This window comes from Triticum urartu, chromosome 2A, assembly GCF_056163025.1.
Source record: "Triticum urartu cultivar PI428250 chromosome 2A, HENAU_Tu73, whole genome shotgun sequence".
Lineage (NCBI taxonomy): Eukaryota > Viridiplantae > Streptophyta > Magnoliopsida > Poales > Poaceae > Triticum > Triticum urartu.
The window spans coordinates 79,932,941-79,954,926 of NC_141874.1; the positions used below are offsets into that span (position 1 = coordinate 79,932,941).

At 45.2% G+C, this 21,986-nt stretch overlaps 4 protein-coding genes across 4 annotated transcripts; 2 read left to right on the forward strand and 2 right to left on the reverse strand.

Annotated features, from left to right (window-relative positions):
- The first annotated feature begins 189 nt into the window (after positions 1-189).
- On the forward strand, positions 190-2,086 carry LOC147983907 (uncharacterized). Its single transcript, XM_087540907.1, has 2 exons — positions 190-1,924; positions 2,070-2,086. Exons 1-2 carry the CDS (start codon positions 190-192, stop codon positions 2,084-2,086), a joined length of 1,752 nt encoding a protein of 583 aa, XP_087397033.1.
- Positions 2,087-2,108: 22 nt separating this feature from the next.
- LOC147983908 (uncharacterized) lies at positions 2,109-3,426 on the forward strand. The gene is made up of 3 exons (XM_087540908.1): positions 2,109-2,123; positions 2,213-2,654; positions 2,747-3,426. Exons 1-3 carry the CDS (start codon positions 2,109-2,111, stop codon positions 3,424-3,426), a joined length of 1,137 nt encoding a protein of 378 aa, XP_087397034.1.
- Positions 3,427-8,850: 5,424 nt separating this feature from the next.
- LOC147983909 (uncharacterized) lies at positions 8,851-11,884 on the reverse strand. The gene is made up of 2 exons (XM_087540909.1): positions 9,053-11,884; positions 8,851-8,964 (listed from the first exon to the last, which is right to left on the reverse strand). The coding sequence occupies exons 1-2, from the start codon at positions 11,882-11,884 to the stop codon at positions 8,851-8,853; spliced, it is 2,946 nt and encodes a 981-aa protein (XP_087397035.1).
- A 2,303-nt stretch (positions 11,885-14,187) lies between these two features.
- On the reverse strand, positions 14,188-17,672 carry LOC147983910 (uncharacterized). The gene is made up of 3 exons (XM_087540910.1): positions 17,489-17,672; positions 15,283-17,402; positions 14,188-14,487 (listed from the first exon to the last, which is right to left on the reverse strand). Exons 1-3 carry the CDS (start codon positions 17,670-17,672, stop codon positions 14,188-14,190), a joined length of 2,604 nt encoding a protein of 867 aa, XP_087397036.1.
- Positions 17,673-21,986: the final 4,314 nt, after the last annotated feature.

Genomic DNA, 21,986 nt, shown 5'->3' on the forward strand with positions numbered 1-21,986 from the left:
CTTTTATTTACTTGAGTGTTCCTTTTTTTTGTTTTACAGGGAAAGTATTTAAATTGTTGGCTGGAGATAGTTGCTAATAAAGCTAGGTAACCCACCGTGACTTTCCCTTCTTCTTTTCTTATTTAACCAGGCGTTTTCTTTTACACATATATATGCCATCGTATTCATTTTGTGCCTTTTTACGTATAGATGGTGCATGGAGAGGGGTCTGTTCCTTCCAGTGAACTGTCGATTTGTCAGTTAGCTGAGCGGCATCTATATCAGCCTAATACTAGTGAAGAGGTCAATCTAGTGATCAGACAGCAGGTGCTCGCACATGCGGATTTGACGCGCCATCCTCGTGGTTGGAATGTGGGGTCTACTCTTAGTGATTATTCTTTTCATCCATTAGCACCTTATCCTAAACCCGATCATGAAGCCTACACCCTAGGGACCAGGATGGTAGCAAAAGGTCTAGGTTGGGATGGTCACACAGCCGAGTATGTTCCGCAATCCAAAGGCTATGTTGAGTGGGGCATCTCTATATTGAATAACCACTCGTTTTGTTTGAAAGGCGAAGCGGAGAACACCGATTATATATATGGGGCCATTTATTGCTCCCTCGGTGAATATGAAGTTTCAGATTCGTTACTGAGGTCACTACTGGAAAGATGGGATCCAGAAACAAATACTTTTCTTTTTTCATCTGGTGAATGCACCGTGACTCTGCTTGACATGCTTCTAATGTCGGGTCTTCCTTCAGTTGGAGATCCATACAAGGAATATGTTCCTTCTATAGATGACCTAGAACCTTCAAAGCTTATGTTCCCAAATTTCTTATCTGATCTTTTAGAAGAATTCTACCGGCTCAGCCGCGAAAATGGGAGTGTGACTTTTCAAGTTTGGTGTGACCATTTCCATAACAAACGCGAACGCACTTCATCTTTCACCTCCCTTCGGGAACAACACATGTACATTGCGGCTTTTATAGCCCACTGGCTTTGCTCTTACGTGGTTGTTGGTGGGGGGCCTTATATTCGTCCCGGTGTCCTTCTTATGGCCTCTTGGATTGTCTCGGGTCGCAAGATCTCTTTGGCCCCCTCAGCACTTTGTTCATTGTATTATTCTCTTCGAAGGATCAGTATGCACCCCGTTGCTCCCTCCTATGAGAAAAGAATTTGGCCAGTGCATTATATCGCGGGGTGGATGGGTCTTTATCTGAGAAAACCATTTAAGGACAAAGTGAAAGGGAAACATCTTCCAGATGTTAAGCAACTGCCGATGCATCCAACCATGGTTAAAACTATGTTTCGGGTTCCCATAACTTTCAGTCCTGCTAAGGCACACATTTTCCTTGATGACCGAGCCAATATTTTTTGGAATCCTTATGCTCCAAAGAACTTAGTCAGGGTGGGTCAGTTGCAAAGGTCCTTCACCATTTCTTCACATCGGGGTATGCTTCCATGGAGGCGTGCTACTGATGTTGATGATCTTTGCATAGCGGAGCCATATCATCCTGATCGAGTTGCACGACAACTTACTTTGAGACAACAAGTGCCCTATGCTCCGTTGGTCAGCGTGTACACAAAGGCGGATATTGGAGTTGCATATGCGTATTGGTCGCATTTGTTACGCTCGGACCAAGGGGAGTTCCAGTACCTTCTTAACGATGCGCATGAGGCATTTTCTTCTGTGGCCTGGAACAACTGGTGGGTGGGATTTATGAAACCATTTAACATATTCAATACTCTTCGTCCGGGCATCTCGAATGGTCCGAATTATAATCCGCGGAAACGTAATTTTCTGAAACGCGGGGAGGAGTACATAGTTCCTCGCAAGCTTTCAGAGAATGATTTTGTTATTATAAAGGAAGTCTCCGCCAGGGGTAAGGAGGAACATATTGCAGCCATCAAATTGAATGGAAAGAGAATTATGGACCACTGGCGTCCCATTTTGTGTGGCTTTCTCTTAAATGATGAACCTTTAATCAACTCTAAAAAGGTAAGATATATACGTCTATATATATTTGGTACTACCATAGTTCGTTTGCTCCTTTCTTTGTCTCATTTTTTTATATCTCCTTTTAATAGAAGAAGCGAAAGGTTAAGGATGTTGTTGCTACTCAACCCATGAAATCTAAAGAGGTGAGTTAATGGTCTGCGTGCAACTTGTTCATTTCTTTGTTGTACTAATCAGTACTAATAATATCATCCTTTTATATATATGGCTGCAGCAAAGTGGCGTACCAAAGTCTGTTGTTGCAGTTGGTTCTTCCTCTGCTCATCCGTTTCTAGTGGGTAGTGATGAAATTCTAGAAACTGCCCTGGCCACCGGCGGACAGAAGCGTAGAAATTTATCGCCCACTCATGCTGACGAGGAAGAGAGGCTCCCCTTCAAGCGCAAACTTGATTTTTCCAAAGAAAATGATTTTTCTGAACCAATAACCTTGGACGGTCCGTCAATAGATGTTGAACTTAGTAGCTTTGTTAATGATGAAGATTTTGGCCATGTTCTCACGGGAGAAAAGGACCATGGCCTTGGTGACCTTTTCGATTTATCCGTCGAGGATTATACCATTGGCGAGTGCGGCACAAGTCGTCCACCTTCCAGCCCGGGTGCGACTGAAGTTGTGCCCCATACCCCTAGTGCTCTTGATTTCTTATCAACTTTACCTGGTAGTTTATTTACCCATAAATATTTATTTAATTGGCCGTGTCTATGAACCATCATTATCATCAAATTCTCACGACTCTTCCTTTTTTTTTAGGTTGTGACCAAGAAATTCGCCACTCACAAGACCCTGAGGTGATGGTTGTATCAGGGAAAGGCGCACAGATGGACTGCAGTTTCATCAAGGACACGTTTATGGATGCTACAGATTTCGTAGTGAAACGAGCCCTCGAAGGACTGAACGACTCTACCCTTGGTGATCCCGAGCGACGCATCATGCTTGAGAGTGTTTCTCAGACGCTGCCCACGCGAGTGCCTGAGGTAGCTAAGGTGCAGGCCATGTTGGTCGGGCTTATTGACCTTTCCAAGAAGTTGGAGGGTGGCCAGACCGAATTCACGAAAGAATCCGAGCGAGATGAACATGTTGTTGCTGAAATAGAACTTAAGATTAAGTCTGGCCATGAAGTTTCCAAGGACATAATTGGGGACTTATCTGCCGTGGAAAAGAAGTGCACTGAAATGGAGGCACGGGAAGCAGAACTGAAGGCCCAGCTTGAAGAGGTTACTGCTACTTTGCACAAGCTTAAATTGGAAATGGAACAGCGCCGGCAAGCACATGATGCCCATCAATCTGAACAGAAGAAGTTGCTGAAGAGTCTACAGGATACCAATGCTGGCAAACGTACAAGGCTTGCTAAATTTAAACAAAAGACAACAGATTTAAAGACCGAAGCAAGTCAGTTGTTGAACAACCTGCAGAACTGGCGAGCTCCTTGAGAGGGCGTCGACTTTGTTTAGTTTTTTTTGCCATTTCAAACCATCATTCCGCTTCGAACCATTTAATTTCAGTCTTCAGTTTCAATTCAGATGTATCAGTACTTTCTTTATTCACGTGGGAACTCCAAATTTTATGCATGATGTGCTAGTACGCCAGCCTTGACGTTGAAGCATCCTTATTTATTTACACTATCGTTGTGTATGGCCTGAAGCCTTATTTATTTTATCCAATTTTTTTTATATAAATGCATGTGCGTACCATTTTTTTGTACGGCGGTTTAAGCTTATGAAGTCTGGAATAATTTTTTTTTACATCATAGTTTATACTCGTAAGTTGTTGGAGTCTATAAAAAAAATCTGCCACAGTTTAGACTCGTAAGTTTATTGGAGTGAAATTTATTTACTTTATCCTAAGTGCCACAGTTTAGGCTCGTAAGTTTATTGGAGTGATTTTGGTGTGCCCCGGTTTATGCTCATGAGGGTATGGAGCGCCCTCGATGATTTGTTTTATTTGCATCACAGTTTATACTTGTAAGTTGTTGGAGTAATTTTTTTTTGTGTGTCCCAGTTTAGACTCGTGAAGGTATGGAGTATATTCTTTTTTTTTCTTATGCATAGTAACGCTTAAGGAATTTCCCATTTACCGGTGCCGGCGAGTATTCCCCTTCTAGTGATACGATTCTATATGCGCCGCTAGAATAAACCTCTTTTATGACGAAGGGACCTTCCCATTTTGGTTCAAATTTTCCTTTCATCCGTCGCGTGATATTCATAGGACGGATGACCGCAAGTACTAGATCTCCTTGTTTGAACGACCTTCTTTTGACTCGCTTGTCGAATGCTCGGGACGTCCTAGGTTGGTATGCCTCAAGATTTTGCAAAGCTTGAAGTCGTCTACCTTCTAGTCTTTCTAATTCATCGAGACGTAATTGTACTAATTTTTCTTCCGACAAATTTTCATGTGTAGCGACCCTCAACGACGTGATCTGTACCTCCAGAGGTAGAACGGCTTCTCCTCCAAATACTAAGGAATAAGGTGTCATTCCTGTCGGCGTGCGTGTTGTGGTTCTATAAGCCCACAAGGCTTCGAGAAGCTTTTCATGCCAGTCACGTTTATTTTTTGATACAACTTTCTTTAGTAACATGCAAAGAGTTTTGTTGAATGCTTCTGCTTGTCCATTGGCGGCAGGATTATATGCTGTGGAGTAATGGTGGTCTATCTTAAACTTTGAGCATAATCTCTCCACTTGTTTGTTTTTAAACGGAGTTCCATTATCAGACATAATCCGAGAAGGAACACCAAAGCGATAAATGAGTTGTGTTCTTATAAAATGTTCTACATTCTCCGCTTTGTCTTCCTTTAGTGGTGTAAGTTCAGCCCACTTGGAAAAATAGTCTGTTGTTGCCAAAATAAATTTGTGACCTTTGGACGATGGTGGATGAATTGGCCCAACTATATCCATTCCCCACATTTCAAAAGGCCAAGACATATTTGTCGCATGGAGTGGTTCGTGCGGCTGATGTATAAAGTCAGCATGCACTTGGCATTCATGGCATTTCTTTGCAAATTTAGTGGCATCTTCAAACATTGTGGGCCAGTAGTAACCTAGACGCCTTAATTGGTAGTGCAATTTAGGACCTGACTGGTGCGAGCCACATATTCCAGCATGCACCTCATTTAAGGCCTCCATAATTTCATTTCCAGCAAGGCAGCCATCATGGGAACGCCTATAGAGTATATCATTGATGCATGTGTAATGAATTGATCTTTTGTGGATTCTAGATCTTTCGCTAGTATCAAGAGGTAGGCATCCGTGAAGTAGATATTCGAGGAATGGTGCTCGCCAATCCCCTACCTCAATTTCACATACATCAGCTTTCATTGCAGAAGATATTAGCATTTCTTCTTCTTCAACAAATATTGGCAATAACCTTCGTTCCTCTATGTGTACATCCATCATTTCATGTGATTCTAGTGACATACTTGCAGCTAAACCGGCTAAAGCATCAGCATTTTCGTTTTGATTTCTAACTATATGCTGAATACTTAGATCTTTGAACATAGCTAGGAGCTCTTTTGCCCTTTCGAAATATGGCAACAATTCTTGTTTCTTTACCATGTAGGTCCCCATCAGTTGATTAATCACTAATTGTGAGTCCCCATAAACAGAAGGCATATCGAGCCCCATGTTTATTGCTATTTCAAGCCCAATGATAAGAGCTTCATATTCGGCCGAATTATTTGACACCGCCGAAGTTAGGGTAAATGAGTATGGGATCACCCCTCCGTTAGGCGTAATGAAAACGACTCCGGCGCCTGACCCAGATTGCCGGCAAGCGCCATCGAAGTACATTTGCCACGTTGATTTCGTAACCGTCGTGGCGAATACGTCCTCATCTGGCAAGTCATCATCTATAGGAAAATCATCTGGGATCGGATGTGCCGCAAGGAAATTAGCCAAAGCTTGGCCTTTTACGGCCTTTTACAGTATATACGTGATGTCAAATTGTGACAAAAGCATCGCCCATTTAGCTAGTCTCCCTGAGAGTACCATTTTACTTAAGATATATCTGAGTGGGTCTGCTCTTGAGACTAAATGTACAGTGTGTTCTAACATGTAGTGTCGCAATTTTTGTGCAGCGAACACCAGTGCGAGACATATTTTTTCCATGTCTGGATAGTTGCACTCGGCCCCTACCAAGGTGCGGCTAAGATAATACAAGGACGTTTCCTTTCCTACATCATTATTTTGCTCCAGGAGTGCACCTAGTGAAGTAGGCATTGCAGCAGTATAGAGAATTAATGGTCGGTCTTTAATCGGTGCGCCTAAAACAGGAGGATTTATCAAATATTTCTTAATTTCTAGGAATGCGTTTTGGCATGCTTGATCCCATTCAAAAGGGACTCCTTTCTTCATAAGTCGCGAGAAAGGTTTGCATCTCCCAGATAAATTTGAGATAAACCTCCTAATATATGCTAGGTGGCCTTGGAAACTCTTCAGTTCATGTAAGTTAGTGGGTGGTGGCATCTTAACAATCGCCTTTATTTTACTTGGATCGATCTGAATACCATTTTTTGTAACCACAAAACCGAGAAATTTTCCAGAGGAAACTCCGAACGCGCACTTCATGGGGTTCATTTTAAGTTTATGTTGCCTGAGACGCTCAAAAACCATTTCAAGGTGTTTCGGGTGGTCTTGTTCGTGCTTTGATTTCACAACTATGTCATCTATATAGCATTCAACGATCACATATAACAACCCGTCTAAGATGATTGTCATTGCTCGTTGATATGTCGCCCCAGCATTTTTTAATCCAAAAGGCATTACTTTATAACAATATATGCCTTTAGGTGTGCGGAATGCTGTTAACTCTTCATCTTCAAGTGCCATTTTAATTTGATTATAGCCGGAACATCCATCCATGAAAGAAAATATTTCATGCCCCATAGTAGCATCGACTAGTATTTCAGAGATGGGTATTGGGAAATCATCTTTGGGACATGCTTTATTCATATCCCTGAAATCTACACATATGCGTGTTTGACCATTCTTCTTTTTAACTGGTACAATACTAGAGACCCATGTGGGATATTTGACTTCTCTAATAAACCCTGCGGCTATGAGTTTGTCGACCTCGGCTTCTATTTGCGGAAGTATTTCAGGCCGGTAATTTCTTTGAGCTTGCTTCACTGGTGTGGCGTCATCTCGCACAGCAAGGCGATGGACAGCTATGTTTGGGTCCAATCCAGGCATTTCTTCATAAGTCCAAGCGAACACGTCTCTATTTGCACGCAGGAACTCATGATATTTTAGTTTATTTTCTTTGGACAAATGTTTGCTAATAAAAATTGGGCGAGGATCATCAGTTGTACCAATATTTATTTCTTCCAAGTCATCCATGGTACATTGGTTGCCATCCTCCATTTGTGGAGATGCTTCTGTCATGTCCGTATACTCAGCTGAAGCCATACAAACCTCATATCCTAACCCATGCTTCATTTCTTTTAAAACATGGTCTTCGTGCAGAGCTTCGAGTTGTTCTTAAGATAACACCTTTTTGAATGGTTCTAGTTGTCCCCGGCCATCACATAAGGACGGGCCAGTGGCGATGTCATAGCCCATTTGCTGCATCATGTATAAGACCCTGTTATCATACAAAGAAATGGGTAAAGATTCATCATCTTTGTTAAACGCAGATATTTGTGTTGTATTTTTCTTTTCACTTTCACCAACGTTTGAACGACGCGACTCTTTTTGGGATTGTTTTATTCTATATTGTACCAAAGGAGGTAAAGGCGTAGGGAAATTAGTACCTTTCATGTCATGGGATTTGTCTATGACATGAAATATTGGGTCACCCTTCTTCCTTTGGTTGCTTGGTATATACTTATAGGTCTTTTTCTTTGACGAGGATTCTACGACCTCCTTTTCTACCACATTTGGCTCGGGTATTTTCCAGGATTTTGGCTTCTGCACCTTATCAACGGGCTCGAAGTAGAACTTTGCATCAGCATAGAAAGATTCGGCTATAGTGAATGGCTTCTTATCAGCAAATATTCTGACTGTATCACCTATCCGATCTATATATTTGATACACTGATGTAAAGTGGATGGCACAACTTGATTCTCGTGTAACCATGGCGTCCAAGCAATGCATTATATGATGTAGCCGCATCAATCACGTGAAACTTCACATATGTGGATAGTGTATCCAATTTTAAAACCAACGAAATGGTACCCATAGCTTCTTGTCCTGATTGGTTAAATCCATGTATAACCACGTTAGACTTGCTCAAATCTCCCTTGGAATATCCAATCTTTTTGAGTGTACGCAATGGTAATAGATTTATAGCTAACCCACCATCTATCATTATGCGATTTATTGGCAATACATCAATTTCGCCGAACATGAGAAGAGGTCTGTTGTGCTTCTTGGGGCCTAACAACATATCCTCATCTGTGAATGTCATATTTAGGACTTCAGATTCTTCTACCTCGGTTTGAGATACTTCTAATCTGTAGTCTTCAGGAAACGTGAGTGCCGTGACAAGAGCTTTACGCATATCAGATGAAAGACACAAAGCATCATACACAGAAAGCATAGCTGGTATTTTCTTCAAATGTGCGATTACATCATACTTGACTGGCACCCTACATGCAGGGTCCGTCGAATCATTCGGAACTGCATCTTTACTTTTTGGTTCCTTTCTAGGTAGAGGATGAGGGTCTGCTAATTGACGACCTGATCTAAGATGAACCTGATCGACTTCTAACGGTTCTTCTTCAGGGAAGCACAGGGACTCGCCGTCATCCTCAAACACACCAATAGTGAGGACATTGAATTCTTCACTTGGTACTCTCATGCGCTTCGTGGTGTGCTGATATATCTTTGGTGCGAAGCGCAGAGGAGGGGCTTCTTCCATCACTGGGGGTAGTACACGGCGTTTTGACCGCCGTTGCCCCCAATCTTGGGCTGCACCATTACTGCAGGGAATGTGAGCCTCTCCTTTATGCTGATCTTGTGATTTGGCAAGGCCTGGAATTATCATAGGAGAACAACCATATTTAGAAACTAGTATTGCATCATCATAAGTACCCCTCATATTTGAAGATGCACAACTCACCGCTTCATCTTGGAGGGTGGCGACATTTGCTGAAGCCTTTTTCTTTCCCTTTGTCATGCTTTTGAGGAGATCCGCATCAATGGTCCCCTCATCGATCATTTTCTGGATGATATTCTTCACAACAAAGCAATCTTTGAGTGTATGGCCCAAAATGCGATGGTAGTGACAGAAATTTGGGTCGTTAAATTTTGAAGCTTCTTCTGGCCTTTTGGGCCTGGGAAGTTCTATTAGACTCAACTCCTTTAAACCAGTGAAAAGGTCATCAATTTCTTCTACAGGAAAAGAATACTCCCTGTTTTGCCGTTCGCTAAGAGTTGGCCTCCTACCAACCTGTGCATCTCGCTGCCCTTGATTCCCTATAGGTGCTCTTCCGGGCTGAAACTGAGGTTTTACCGCCGTTGTCTCCATGGCTTGTGCAGACTTGGATTTCATCGGCAACTTTTCACGCTGACCACCTTTGTCTGTAGGCTTGTTGAACGTCGTTTTTGTTCGACGAGCGACAAGCTGCATAAAATTTTCTATATCCGTGGATTTTGAAGCTAACTCTTCAAATGTGAGGGGTCTCACTCCTTGTAACTGGACAGCCACTTCCGAACAGAGATTGTTCATGCACATACGCACTGCTTCTGGCTCAGTGATTGGCTGTGGGCAATGAAGACTTAAGTTTCTCCATCTATTTATGAAATCAGCCGCCCTCTCGTTGAACCCTTGTTCAGTTTGGGTCAAATCAGTTATGCCCACCGTCCTCTGCGTGCTATAAAACCGCTCGAGGAATGAGTTTTGCATTTGTTCCCATGTTTTTATAGAGCTTGGAGGTAGCTTGTTGTACCAGGTGAAGGCAGGCCCAGACAATGTCTGTACAAACTGCCTAAGGAGAAGTGCTCCGTTGTTAGCTGTATCCTGACAAGCAGCAAGGAAGTGTGCTATGTGCTCATGGGGAGATCCACTCCCGTTGAACTTACTAAACTGCGGCTGCCTGTAATTTGTCGGGAAAGGAACTAAATCCACATCAGGTGGGTACGGCTTAACATCCCCTGGCCTCATCGAGTACTGAGTTTGCATCAACTGCGACTTTACCCCTTCAGCGATCATTCTTTGCATCGCCTCAAGGTTAAGCCCTTCTCCTCCATGTTGGCTGCTAGCACTTGCGCCACCATCCCCTTCATTTCCTTTATTCTGGTTATTGCTCATCTGAATTCGAAGGGCTGCGAGCTCGTCTTCCTTTTGCTGAAGTGCTGCCGTAAGGTTGGCCAATTGCTCTTCAACCGAACGAGTTTCATTCGCGGCTAGGACTTGTTCTGTATGCTCTGTACCATGGTGGAGTTCTATCTCATTTTCAGAAGGACAAGGGGTACTGTCCGATAGGGGATTATAAGACCCACCACAGCTAGACCCAAGCTCTTCATAATCTGAACCTTTTTGGCTTCGTGTCTTACGACGAGGACCTTCTACGACGGTTTTGCGTGCCTTCTTCCTCTTGAAATGTGTTGATGTGGAGGATGTTTCGCTGGTCTTATCCGACGCCGCCCTGACACCAATTGGCATTGCTTGGAACACTTCGAATGATTTATTCTTGGTCTGCTTATGAGAGGGCCATGGAGACAAGCTCGTGGCCACCTCATTTGATGGATTTGATAGCCACTTGTTCACTTTAGCCCGACTATCCTCATCTGATGGAGCGTGTTCTGCCCCTTGGACTCTGCTTGACCCAGACCTGGCCTGTACTGTCCTTTCTCTTTCTTTGTATGCCGCCCTTCTTGAATGGACACGAGCAGCTTGGTTCACATACTCTTGATGTTCAGGATGTTGCTGAATGAATTCTTGATACTCGGGTCGTTGGGCCAGGGCCTCCGCCAGTCGCATGATGGCGCCACCCTCATCATTTTGTGATGTGGATGCACCGGGAAGCTGTGACCTTATTGCTTGACATATGCATTTAACAACATATGAGTCATCTGGATTCTGAACTTGGATCTTAGGACGAGTGTTTTTCCATCTCCCCTTGACAGACTTGCTCACATGAGAACGGTGTCGGCTCGCCGCATCTTGATCTACGGCAGCTGGAAGATCAATCCAAGATCGGCGGACATTTCTCTGTCGCCGTTGATGTCGCACTGGATCAAACGAACCTTCAAAGGACTCTCGTAAGATGGGTGCTTCTTCCAACAGAGGAACTGATGGTGCAGATGTTGGATCTACGTGGTCTGTTTTGAGGTCACCAGATGTAAGGCACACTCCCTTCCATTCTAGGGAACGTTTTTGCATAATTCCCGAGCGTTCCTCACTAGGTTTATGGGCCAGTGAGGGGACAAACTCAGGAGCATCGGCTCGAAGTATATTCCGAGCGTTGGTGGGCCTTCCTGTTGAAGATGACGCTGACGGCAATATGACCGCAACGCCGCCTCTTTTCCCAGGTAGCTTGGAGTTGGGTGTCTCCACCATCTTCTCTTTTCCCTTGTAAACAAGTGGCGGAAACTCAGATTTCTCAAACACCACTTTCTTTCCCTTGTCCTTGGACTGCTGGCGAACGGATGGTCCTGCTTCAACAATCTTTCCTTTCATTACTGACACTGGAGCATGAGTAACCACTCTTGCAGAACTCTGAGCAACCCTCTTTCTAGCAGCCCTCATTTTCCTCTTTGCGGACTTTGACAAAACAGGTGTGAGCCCCTCCATTGGTGGAGAAGTGACCTCTTCTTGATCTGATACAACTGGAGATGCAGCAGTAGTCTTCCAACTTTCACTTGGTGAGGTCACAATGGGACCAATTGGCACATCAAGCCAAAGGTCACCGAAGCGAAGGGTCACCAACTGCTGCACTTGGCCCTCCATACCTTCAAAATAAAGAAAACCATATATTAGTTTTCTTTGACTTTCTTTTTTTGTATATGGGTACATAATGTTTTATGCTTTATGTACTATGGGAATTTATATGTTGCAATCCTATGTTGGAATTCAAAGATGAGGGGAGAAATATGTCCCACCGGGCGTGCCAGAATCTGATGACGGGAAAATGGCGGTGCGTGAGAACACGCGTCCACGTCATTGATACAGAGTGAATAATTTAAATGAGTAAATGCATATAATAAAAATAGGATCAAACATTGTAGGTACTTTATTTCCAGAACTCTTACATTTACATAAAAGATCTGTTAATCACATCTCCGTAGAGAAAACCCCTGATTAAGAATTCCAACTATCCTATTACATATAATTGCAACACGTGAGTACTACAAAATGTAGAAATAAAAGAAGACTAGAAAATGTAGAAATAAATAGTCCTCCTCGCGGTCTTCGACGTCGGCGTACTCGGAGAGCCTTGAACTTCGTCTATGCTAACATATGCGTCACATAACATTCATGATTTGACAATGTTCATTCATATAGCACGTTCATGCCTAGCTCATTAACCATCACAAATATGTAGTGGTTGTCCTTTTTAATCATATGAAAATCTATTTAATGGTTAACTAGCCGGGCTAACGCGCGTATGTGCAATATGGGGCATAACTCTTTTCATGAGTTAATTTTGACATGCATGTGATTTAGGCATGCATGCCTGAAATGGTAGATTATTTGGTTTACTTTATAGCAACGTATATAGCGTTGCACCGAGCCATCATATGCGAGGGCTATATGAAATTTGTTGATCACATATTCAATCGCACTATGTTGTGTTTAGTGCAAGTGACATGAGCTATGACCCTAATTATCTTTTAGTTTTGTGGATGCATTCACCTATATGAAAGGAACACATGATTTAATTTTAATCTGTATGAGGGATTTTCTTATGACATATGGGTTATGCTTAAATACTAGCTTTGCTAGTCTCAAACATATCATATATGGGCATGCGACTAAGCGAATCTAGTCAAATATTTATATGACTTCGGATTTGCGGTGCATGGGAATATTTTCATGAAGTTTCACTTCACTTGTATTAGTACTAACATCATGTAGCAACATTGTGCCCATGCGTAGCATAACCAAGTGAAGTATGTTGATTTGTTCTTGCTTGTATTATCACCAACATAGCACAAACTGTATGCTCATAGTGTAACCAAACAGAAGTATATATTGATTTATGTTTCGCATGGACATGATGAAGTTAACTAGGCAGATGGCATGCAAATATTATCATTTTTTTGGGTCTTTACTTCATGATTACATAACTAGCACCACATGATGCAACGATGACTGCATTTGGCGATCCGGACAGGCTATAACTTATATGGAAGAAATATGCCTGCATTTCCAACAACATAGGGCTTTATGAAACCAAATCAATATGGGGTTTATTTTTATTTTTGGTCTTGACTTGTATCCACATGGAGATGCAAGATCACCATGAGACCAAATCAAGATGGACATATTTCTATCCTTGAATTGTATCAACATGGGATGCAAGATCGCCATGGGACCAAAACAAGATGAGCATAAATTTTGGTCTTGACTTGTATCCACATGGAGATGCAAGATCACCATGAGACCAAATCAAGATGGACGTATTTCTATCCTTGAATTGTATCAACATGGGATGCAAGATCGCCATGAGACCAAAACAAGATCAGCATAATTTTTGGTCCTAATTTGTATCAACATGGAGATGCAAGATCACCATGAGACCAAAACAAGAAGAATTTTAGTTGCATTGGGTGCACTTAGTTTGCATCATTATAGGATTGAGGAGTGATATATGACCAGTAGGCATCTCATGCATTATCTTGATTTGTATCATCATGGGATCAAGATCACCATGAGACCAAAACAAGAAGAATTTTGTGGGTAGAACCGAATATATATGAGATATGTGGTGAAAATAAAACATCATCGATGAATATATTTTAATCTTGAACTGTATCAACATAGGATGCAAGATCACCATGAAACCAAAACAAGAAGGAATTTTTGTTCTTGAATTGTATCAACATGAGATGCATGATCCCATGAGACCAAAACAAGATGAACTTGACTTAACCATGATTTGTATCAACAAGGGATGCTGGATCCCATGAGACCAAACTAGGTGTGCTATATGGAGCGACGTAGAACACCAATAGTACTCTGAGACATATGGTGCAAGAGGAATGCATCAAGAAAGGAGCAAGGAGGTAGCCATGTATTCTCACCTTGCCTTAGTTTTTCTCCCGTACAATGTGAGGAAGTGATGCGGACGAGCAGCTGCTGGCGTGGACGATGAGCGGTGTGGATGACGAGCGAGAGACGACGACGACAGCGAGCGGACGATGGGCAGATGGCCGCCGATGGGCGGCGTGACCGGCGACGATGACGACGAGCAGCCAGCGACAACGGCGGCGGCCGCGACGTGGAAGACGAGCAGCCGGCGACGACGACGGCGGCGGCGACGTGGACGACGAGCAGCCGACGGCGATGAGACGAGCGGCCGGCGACGACGACGGTGAGCGGACGAGCAGCTGTTGTATGTGCGTGAGTGATGGATGGATTGATGAATAACTGAATGAGCGATCGATGGATGTGGTGAGCAGCAGCGGCGGCGTGTGGATGAAATAATGAGCGACCCGAGAGCAGTCAAACGGTCTGGTATTTATAGGGACGAAGGGAAGCAGTGGAGAGCCGGCTGGACGCGCGCCTGCCCACGTTCTGATTGTGGGATCGTGTCCATGAACGTGGGAGCGTGGCTGGCTCCTTTCCCCTTTTTTATTTGTTTAATCACTAATTACCGGTAATGTCCCATCAGCTGGGCTTAATTAGGCCACATAATGCGTGGGCTCTGGGCATGCTTGCATGCGATCGGCTGATGGAATAGGATATGCATGCATGTACGTGGCTATCTCGTATAAGTGCACTTGGTCAGATTTATCATTCATGGTGACTTGACATTTTTTATACATTGTCGCGTGTTATATTATTTTACGTGAACATTACTGTGCTAATATTTTTTTAGCGATGACAGAATAATACTCATAAATATGATATAGCATTGTGGCAATATTAGCGTCGTCTATGAAACTTTGAATTTGTATCAATGTTGGAATTTCGTGGTTGATGATGGTGTATGTGTATGAAAGTCATATGTCCACTAATTTATGCGACGATATTGCTCCTTCCCTTTTATTTTTGGGTTTGTTATTTTATATTGAGTGGCGCGGTAGAAATTTATCATGCTATTTTATATATAAATTACTTTATTTTAATAATATCTAAGCACCATGTTTCACTTTGGCCGAAATCGGTGTCAACACTCTAACCCCTAACGCATCAATCTCTTCATTATTCATCGGTTTAACTGCTGCAAGATTACGAATAGTCTCTAAGACACGTTCCGTCTCCAAATCTAACAAATCATTGACCGAATTAGTGATCTCACTATCCGTGGCACCTAGTGAAACTCCTAACTGGTTTGCATTATTTATAATCTCCTCATTAGAAAAATGCAATAAAGAGTTAGATATGTTGACGGACATACCAGAGGATGATGCAGCCTCCTGAAGCTTGGCCGCCCTCATAGCGCACCGCTGCTGCATATCGTCCACCTCCGGGAGATCGTGGATGCGAGCACTCATCCGTCTGCCTGTCGAGACGGGGTCCGGGATCCCGCCAAAAGCAACCACCTCCTCCCTCGTAAAGCCTGGCGCTGAGACCAGAAGAGGCGGCTGCGGGCTCCCAAGCCCCACAGACGGGTGCCCCACGCCGGGGTCCGCTGCCACCGGTGCGAACGGAGAGGGGATTACGGGGGCCGCCTGCCCGCGCCCTCCTCCCGCCCCATCCGCCCGTGCAGACAGTGTCGGCGAAGAAGAGGCGATCGTCCAGACCGCCAGGGAAGAAGGATGAGCCAGGGCCTCCTGCCCCAGCCCCCCCTCCAACGCAGCAGATGGCGCAGGTGTCGCCGCCTTCACTGGAGTAGCAGGAGCCGAGGCCACCTGCCTCGGGCTCCCTCCCCCGGCATTGGCCGACCCCGACGTGACCGACGTCACTGGCGTCCGGATGTGGAGGGGAGACGTCAAGGCCTCCTGCCCCGACCCCCCGCCCCCCATCAGCAGCCCACGGGTAGCAATCCGCACCGGAGGCTCGACCACAAGAGGAGGAAGGGAAAGAGAAGCGACCTCCGGCTCCCCCACCCCAACTCCATCTAGAGTCCTCGCCGATGAGTCCCTCACCAAATGTCCAGAACCGTCAGCCCCCTCAAACTCCAACAGAGGAAGCGTGTACTCGAACAAATCCTCAGAATCCACCCGGTCACTCCAAAGTCTAGGTGGCGCTAATGCTGGCTCAAAGGACCCGAACCGCAACGAGGTCATAGGCACCGATGGCGATACTGCCTGCTCAACCCCGGTCCCCTCCCCGGGCAGCTGAGCATCTGGGCAAGAACCGTTAGACCCCTCTCGTGCGGGGTCATCAATCTGTGGCCCATTGGCGCCCTCATCGCCATCACCCTCATGCATATCAACATCATTCCCATTAACCGCATCTGCAAACAGATCTGTGTCCTCAGACTCAATATCGAGCAGGAACACCTCGCCCCTATAAGTCCAGTTGACCACATCAGGCACGAACTCAATATCAAGAACACTGACTAAAAGCCGGGCCACCCCATGAGCCCGGGTAAAAGCCATATCAACTCTCTCCGTTTTCCCAACAACCATACCCAGACTGGCCACAACACGAACATCCTGCAAAGGCTTAGACGGGGCCCCTACAAACCGCAACCAGACCTGTGTAAGCGGCTTTCCCTTAGGCTCCACCTTCTTCCACTCGTGGAACTCCAGAATGCATGAAGTGCCAGGAACTCTACACAAACCAAAGCTCAACAACCTCTGCAAGTCATCCACTGTGGGAAAATCAACCTTATAGACCTTATCCTCGAGAACCACCAGCTCCCAGTGAAAGTCCCCCGGAGCCAGCTCCTGAAGCCTCTGCACGATCTGAGCCTCAGTCACCTCTCCCCGGGTCGCTTTCACAACCCCGGTGGTCAAACTCGGGGTTTCATCCAGAATCTCTCGCGCGGCCGGTGATTCAAAGAACATAAGCTCAGCGCAGTAGACTCCATACACAGTCAGTGAGGGAGCCTGGTCACGCAAGAACGGGCACTCACTGGAGGGATGAGCCGGCTTGCCGCATGTCTCACACAGCTCGGCCATGCACTCAGCAATGAAATGGCCCTTCTCCCCACAACGGTAGCACAGCATCTTTTCTTTTTTGCGCGCATATTTGGACAGCCTGTCAGCATCGGACCTGCCGGAATCCTCGGCCATAGTCCCATTCTCAGGAACCTCCACACTGGCCAAAGTAGTCACCACCTCCATCGCCTGGGGAGGAAGTTCAGTGGGCTCGTGGTGGGGCTCCGGTACTGACGCCTCGTTCTCAACAACTGCACCTTAGGCGGGGGCGGTCGACGAAACCTCCCACGGCCTCCTCCCCGACCTCCACGATGGCCCCGAAAGCCACCTCTCTGACGGTGATCCGGGCCTGAGGCTCCCTCAACAAAAACCGCCTGTAGGGCCGAGAAACGGTCTCTCCGTCGACCCATCACTCTGCCAGGCATAGCCACGACCTCCTCCCGTGGATGAGGAGCCATGGTGCCGTCCCTCACCATACGCATCAAACCCATCATCCCCCCACTGACCTTGGGGTGGATCATTGGGCTCTCTGTTGTTAGAGTGCTGATTAGTCTTTATCGTACCGGACCGGTATAGCGTCGGCCTAGCAACATAATGGGGCGGAGGTGCAGCCCGTGGTTGATTGCCTGCGGTCGCCGGCAAACCCCCGCGTCCAGCCGTAGTCACACCAGGCGCGCCCGGCACTGGAGGTCTAGGGCCTCCACGACCCGCAGCCGGCGGAGCAATGGGCGCCGCGCCTGGCGCCGGTGGTCTCAGACCACCCCGTCCGGCAGCAGGGACAACGGGCACCGCGCCTGGCGCCGGCGGCCTCAGGCTACCCCTCCCAGAGGCCGGCAGCAGGTGACCCTGCCCCGGAGGCCGCGCACCCACGGGGCCAGCGCCTCTGCCTGGGTGACTTTGCACGACAGCCCCGCCCGCCGGCGGCCTTTGGCCAGGCTGCGCCAGGACGCCACGTCCGGCACCCGCCGCCGGCGGCGGAACTGCCCCACCCCGTCCCGCTGGACCGGAGGAGGGCTTCTTGGCTGGCGGCGGTGCATCCCCACGGCCGGCCATGCCTAGCAACGGCCGGATTCTCCGAGCCCGGCGAACCCCACAGGAAGGGTAGCCCCTCGTGCTATGCCACTACATTTTGGCAGACGTCCGTTTGAGAACAGCTAATATATGATGTTTCAAGTTTATATCATCAGTTGTGTGTTTTATCACTGCCAATTGCAAGGATGAGAAAGATTCGAATTCTATAATATCTCACAAGATAGAAGTTACTTCATTGCTGGAAAATGAGTGGCATGGGCTTTAGATTTACACGACTTCAAGTTGAAAATATTCCCTCCGTCTGGAAATAAGTGTCTCAACTTATGTACAACTTGCGACACTTATTTTGGGACAGAGGGAGTATACTATTGGATGCTTAATGTTGATTTGGCAATGTTCTTTTATGTGGTAATTTAATCAAATCTTGGGCCTGGTTGTTGGCAGATGAAGCTAAGAAGAGAGGGTGTCCGCAGAATTTGGCAAGGAGCTACAGTGCCCATTCCACTGATGGTTGTGAGTGATCCCAACAGATGCAAGTTTTCAGAGGAAAAACAGCCTTTGAATACTTGCTTCTTTCTACTATTAGTAGATCCTAATCGTCATTAGCCGTGGGAACTTTTGTAGACTTGCTTATTTCTGATATTACTAGACTGTAATCATCAATAGCCGTGAAGTTTGTGGGTCATTATGGATCTGGTGATGATGTTCGATGCTACTCCAGGCTACTTGCTTACAAGTTTGCACTGGAGTATTGGTGTATACATGTTGGTAGAATTTGTGTCCTGTTTGTAATACCCCATTGGAAGAAAATGCTTCCATTCCATGAGACATTAATCTGGTGATGAATTGGTATGACTGTCGTTGGTTTGCATTCTTATGTTGTATGCATGGTAGTAACGTTCTGCAAGTGGGCTATGTCTGCGTTGCCATGCATTTCGACTATCCTCGTGGTTATGTTTATCTACTGCCATCGTGGTCGTTGGGTCCTCTGTTAGAATGTTAAACTCTACCTGCTGGCAGGCTTGTGTTGTCGTTTTCATCCTCGTATTGGCTGCTGAAATTCGTCTACATTTTTAACGTTATGATGATTAATACTATGACCAGAGATACAAATTCGCAATCAGTGTTGGATATTTGGTAAATAAATTTGCATTGGTTATCTATGTTACAGAGACGAGCTTAGGGCGCGCTAGATCGGTTTGTTCATTCATCAATTTGTTATTTGTAATTTGACAACAAAATGCATGTGTAAATTGAAGAAGCCCTCTAACTTTGATTATTTTCCGTTTTCTGTTAAATAAGTTAAGACAAATTCTTCGCACAAAATCTCTCAATGTAAGAATGAATTAGCCTAGAAAGCAATGGTCAAAAAATAGGTTAGACATTTTTATCCAATTTTTGTTTGCAAGATTCGCTACTGTCAAAAAAGACGTGTGCCCTTTTTCTTCCATTTTACTGAAATTCAGTCGATTGAATTTCCCTTTCGTTCTTGGTAGAATTCTCGATCCTTGAATTTCGTTGGCAACCGCAATGTGGGCTGCCCATCATGGATGAGGTGTCTGCTTGCCTTCGTTTTGTGTTGTTGAAAACTGTCACATGCTTTACCCAATTTTCTTTTGTCGAACCGTAACATCTGAAGGCACTTCTCCGATCTATGCATAATGGACTGTGGTCCATAGCATCAATTTTTCATTACACTGTATTGAACTGCAATTATATTATTTTTATCTAGTTATTGGGTGTGTTTTCTCTTTCAAACCGATTATCATCGAAATCTATTTCCAGGCGAAAGGATCTATCAGGACTTTCAGTTGCTTTTGACAATATAGTCCTTTCCTTTCAAGCCGTTTTTCAATGAAAATTTACCTAATTATGCAATCATAATAATTTGACACTAGGTCTTGAAACTTTCAAAATACTTCAAACTAAATAAATTGGGTGTTAACCATTTCCCTCAGAATTTTTCAACTTCAAATTGAGGATCCCGATTGAGAGTTTTTTTAATTCAAAAACCCTAACTGAAATCCAACTCAGTATTATTTCGTTGGAAATAAAATTTGGTAATAAATTTAGACACTTGGCCCGGTGGCTTGAACAAGAAATTGAGTAATTCTTGTAAAAAAAAGAAATTCTGTAATTGTGCAGGATCGCATCAGGCACTCACCATTTCCACGTACCCGGTTAGAGCATCTCTAGCAGACAATTTAAAACCGCGACCCTTATAACCGGGATAAGGGCTGAGAAAAGCGTGTTTTAAGGGCCGAAATCGGCTGCGGCCGAACAGAGCCCGCAAACTAGAGATAACCGTAAAACCACACAATGCAATTGACCGCGATTTTAACAAATAAACACAAATTTTGAGAATTCAAATACAGTTTTGGGGACATTTGAACATAGTTTTTGCGTCACAACCCAAAGGACATCACATCCATCATCACGCCATCATCATCATCATCGTCACAAGATGAAATCTTCACCGCCACCATTGCCGAACCACCACCGAACCTTGGCACTGCATGGTCTCTTGTGGCTAGCCTTCTCCTCTCCAAGATCTCCAACCTTGCCATGTCATGCCATTCTTTGGTGACCATCCATCTATTTTTGATTCATCATCATGATCTTGTTCTCCTCTTGAAGGAGCTTGTCCATGGCTCTTCTCTCCTGAATGGCGGCCTTGCGCACGGTCTCCTCGTTGAGTAGTTGTCACTTCTCTTGCTTCTCTTGAGCCTTCTTCTCAGCCAACTTCTTTTTTGCCTCCAATGTCTTGATCACCAATATCTCATTGGACTTAACCATATGATCTAACTTGTCCCGCAAGCTTGATGCCTCCGCTTCCTTCTTGATTTTGTCCTTGGCCTTTTTGTTTTCATCGGGCTTGTTCTTGGTGAGTGCACCTCTCTTCGGTGGGGATTCTTTGCCAATCACCTTCCACTTCTCGCTATCTTTAAGAAATTCCCAACAATGCTCTAGTTGAAATGCTTTTTTATCGGAAGTTTCCATGTCCTTGTACCTTTTCTTGCGCAATTTTGTCCTACAAAATGAAAACAATGCCAAATTATGCAACCACTCCGACGGCTACAAAAGATTTGCACAACTTGGGACATGAAAACAAACTCACATAATCGGATTCAACAGTACCACTTGGAGGTGCATTGCGGACTTGCGTCAAACAAGCAGCCCAACAGCTACAAATCGGCTTGATCACGTCCCAACGACCTGGGAGAGACCGAAAGGTGCGTGGCGTCCTGTTGGGATACTTTGCCATCATGCTGAGGTACTGATCCTCTATCCTTTGCCAATACCGCTTGGCGGTTTGGTCAGCGCCGGTGCACGCATCAAGAGACACCGATTCCCAAGCCTTGATCAAGTTTTTTTTATCTTCCAATGGCGTGTAGTTCTTCGATCTTGCGCGTGATTTTTCTTGCGTTGCGTCGAACACCCCCTCGTCAACCTCCTCCACATCATCTTCTTCCTCACCGTGACTGTGCATGCCACCATCCATCTCATTGTAACCGTAATCACCGATCGGGGCTTGATCGATGTCGATCATGTTGTCGTCCAACATTTGCACGAAGTTGACAGTCGCATCATGCAAACCGGCACTACAATTTTGCTCAACAAGTCACGAACACGCACAATGGAGAAAAGTGAAAGAAGTACAAGAAATCAAAGCATCATACCTTACGCCCGTTCCGTCGAACACCTCGGGGGGCGGCGGTAGCAGCGCCGTCGGCGGGCATCCTCGGGGTAGTTCTTGCCGGGGCAACCAGGGGAGGTGTTGGTGGGGTAGGTCTTCCGACGAG

Excerpts from the sequence above, each read along its gene's own strand:
- LOC147983908 (XM_087540908.1), top strand. Across the intron at positions 2,655-2,746 it reads TTTCTTATCAACTTTACCTG|GTTGTGACCAAGAAATTCGC; the intron begins GTAGTTTATTTA and ends CTTTTTTTTTAG.
- LOC147983909 (XM_087540909.1), bottom strand. The coding sequence starts at position 11,884 with ATGGAGGGCCAAGTGCAGCAGTTGGTGACCCTTCGCTTCGGTGACCTT. Across the intron at positions 8,965-9,052 it reads CCACCCTCCAAGATGAAGCG|GCCTTGCCAAATCACAAGAT; the intron begins GTGAGTTGTGCA and ends TGATAATTCCAG.
- LOC147983907 (XM_087540907.1), top strand. The coding sequence starts at position 190 with ATGGTGCATGGAGAGGGGTCTGTTCCTTCCAGTGAACTGTCGATTTGT.
- LOC147983910 (XM_087540910.1), bottom strand. The coding sequence starts at position 17,672 with ATGATCCACCCCAAGGTCAGTGGGGGGATGATGGGTTTGATGCGTATG. Across the intron at positions 17,403-17,488 it reads AGCCTCAGGCCCGGATCACC|TTGTTGAGAACGAGGCGTCA; the intron begins GTCAGAGAGGTG and ends CCTAAGGTGCAG. Across the intron at positions 14,488-15,282 it reads AAGAGATTGATGCGTTAGGG|CTGCTCGTCCGCTCACCGTC; the intron begins GTTAGAGTGTTG and ends CACATACAACAG.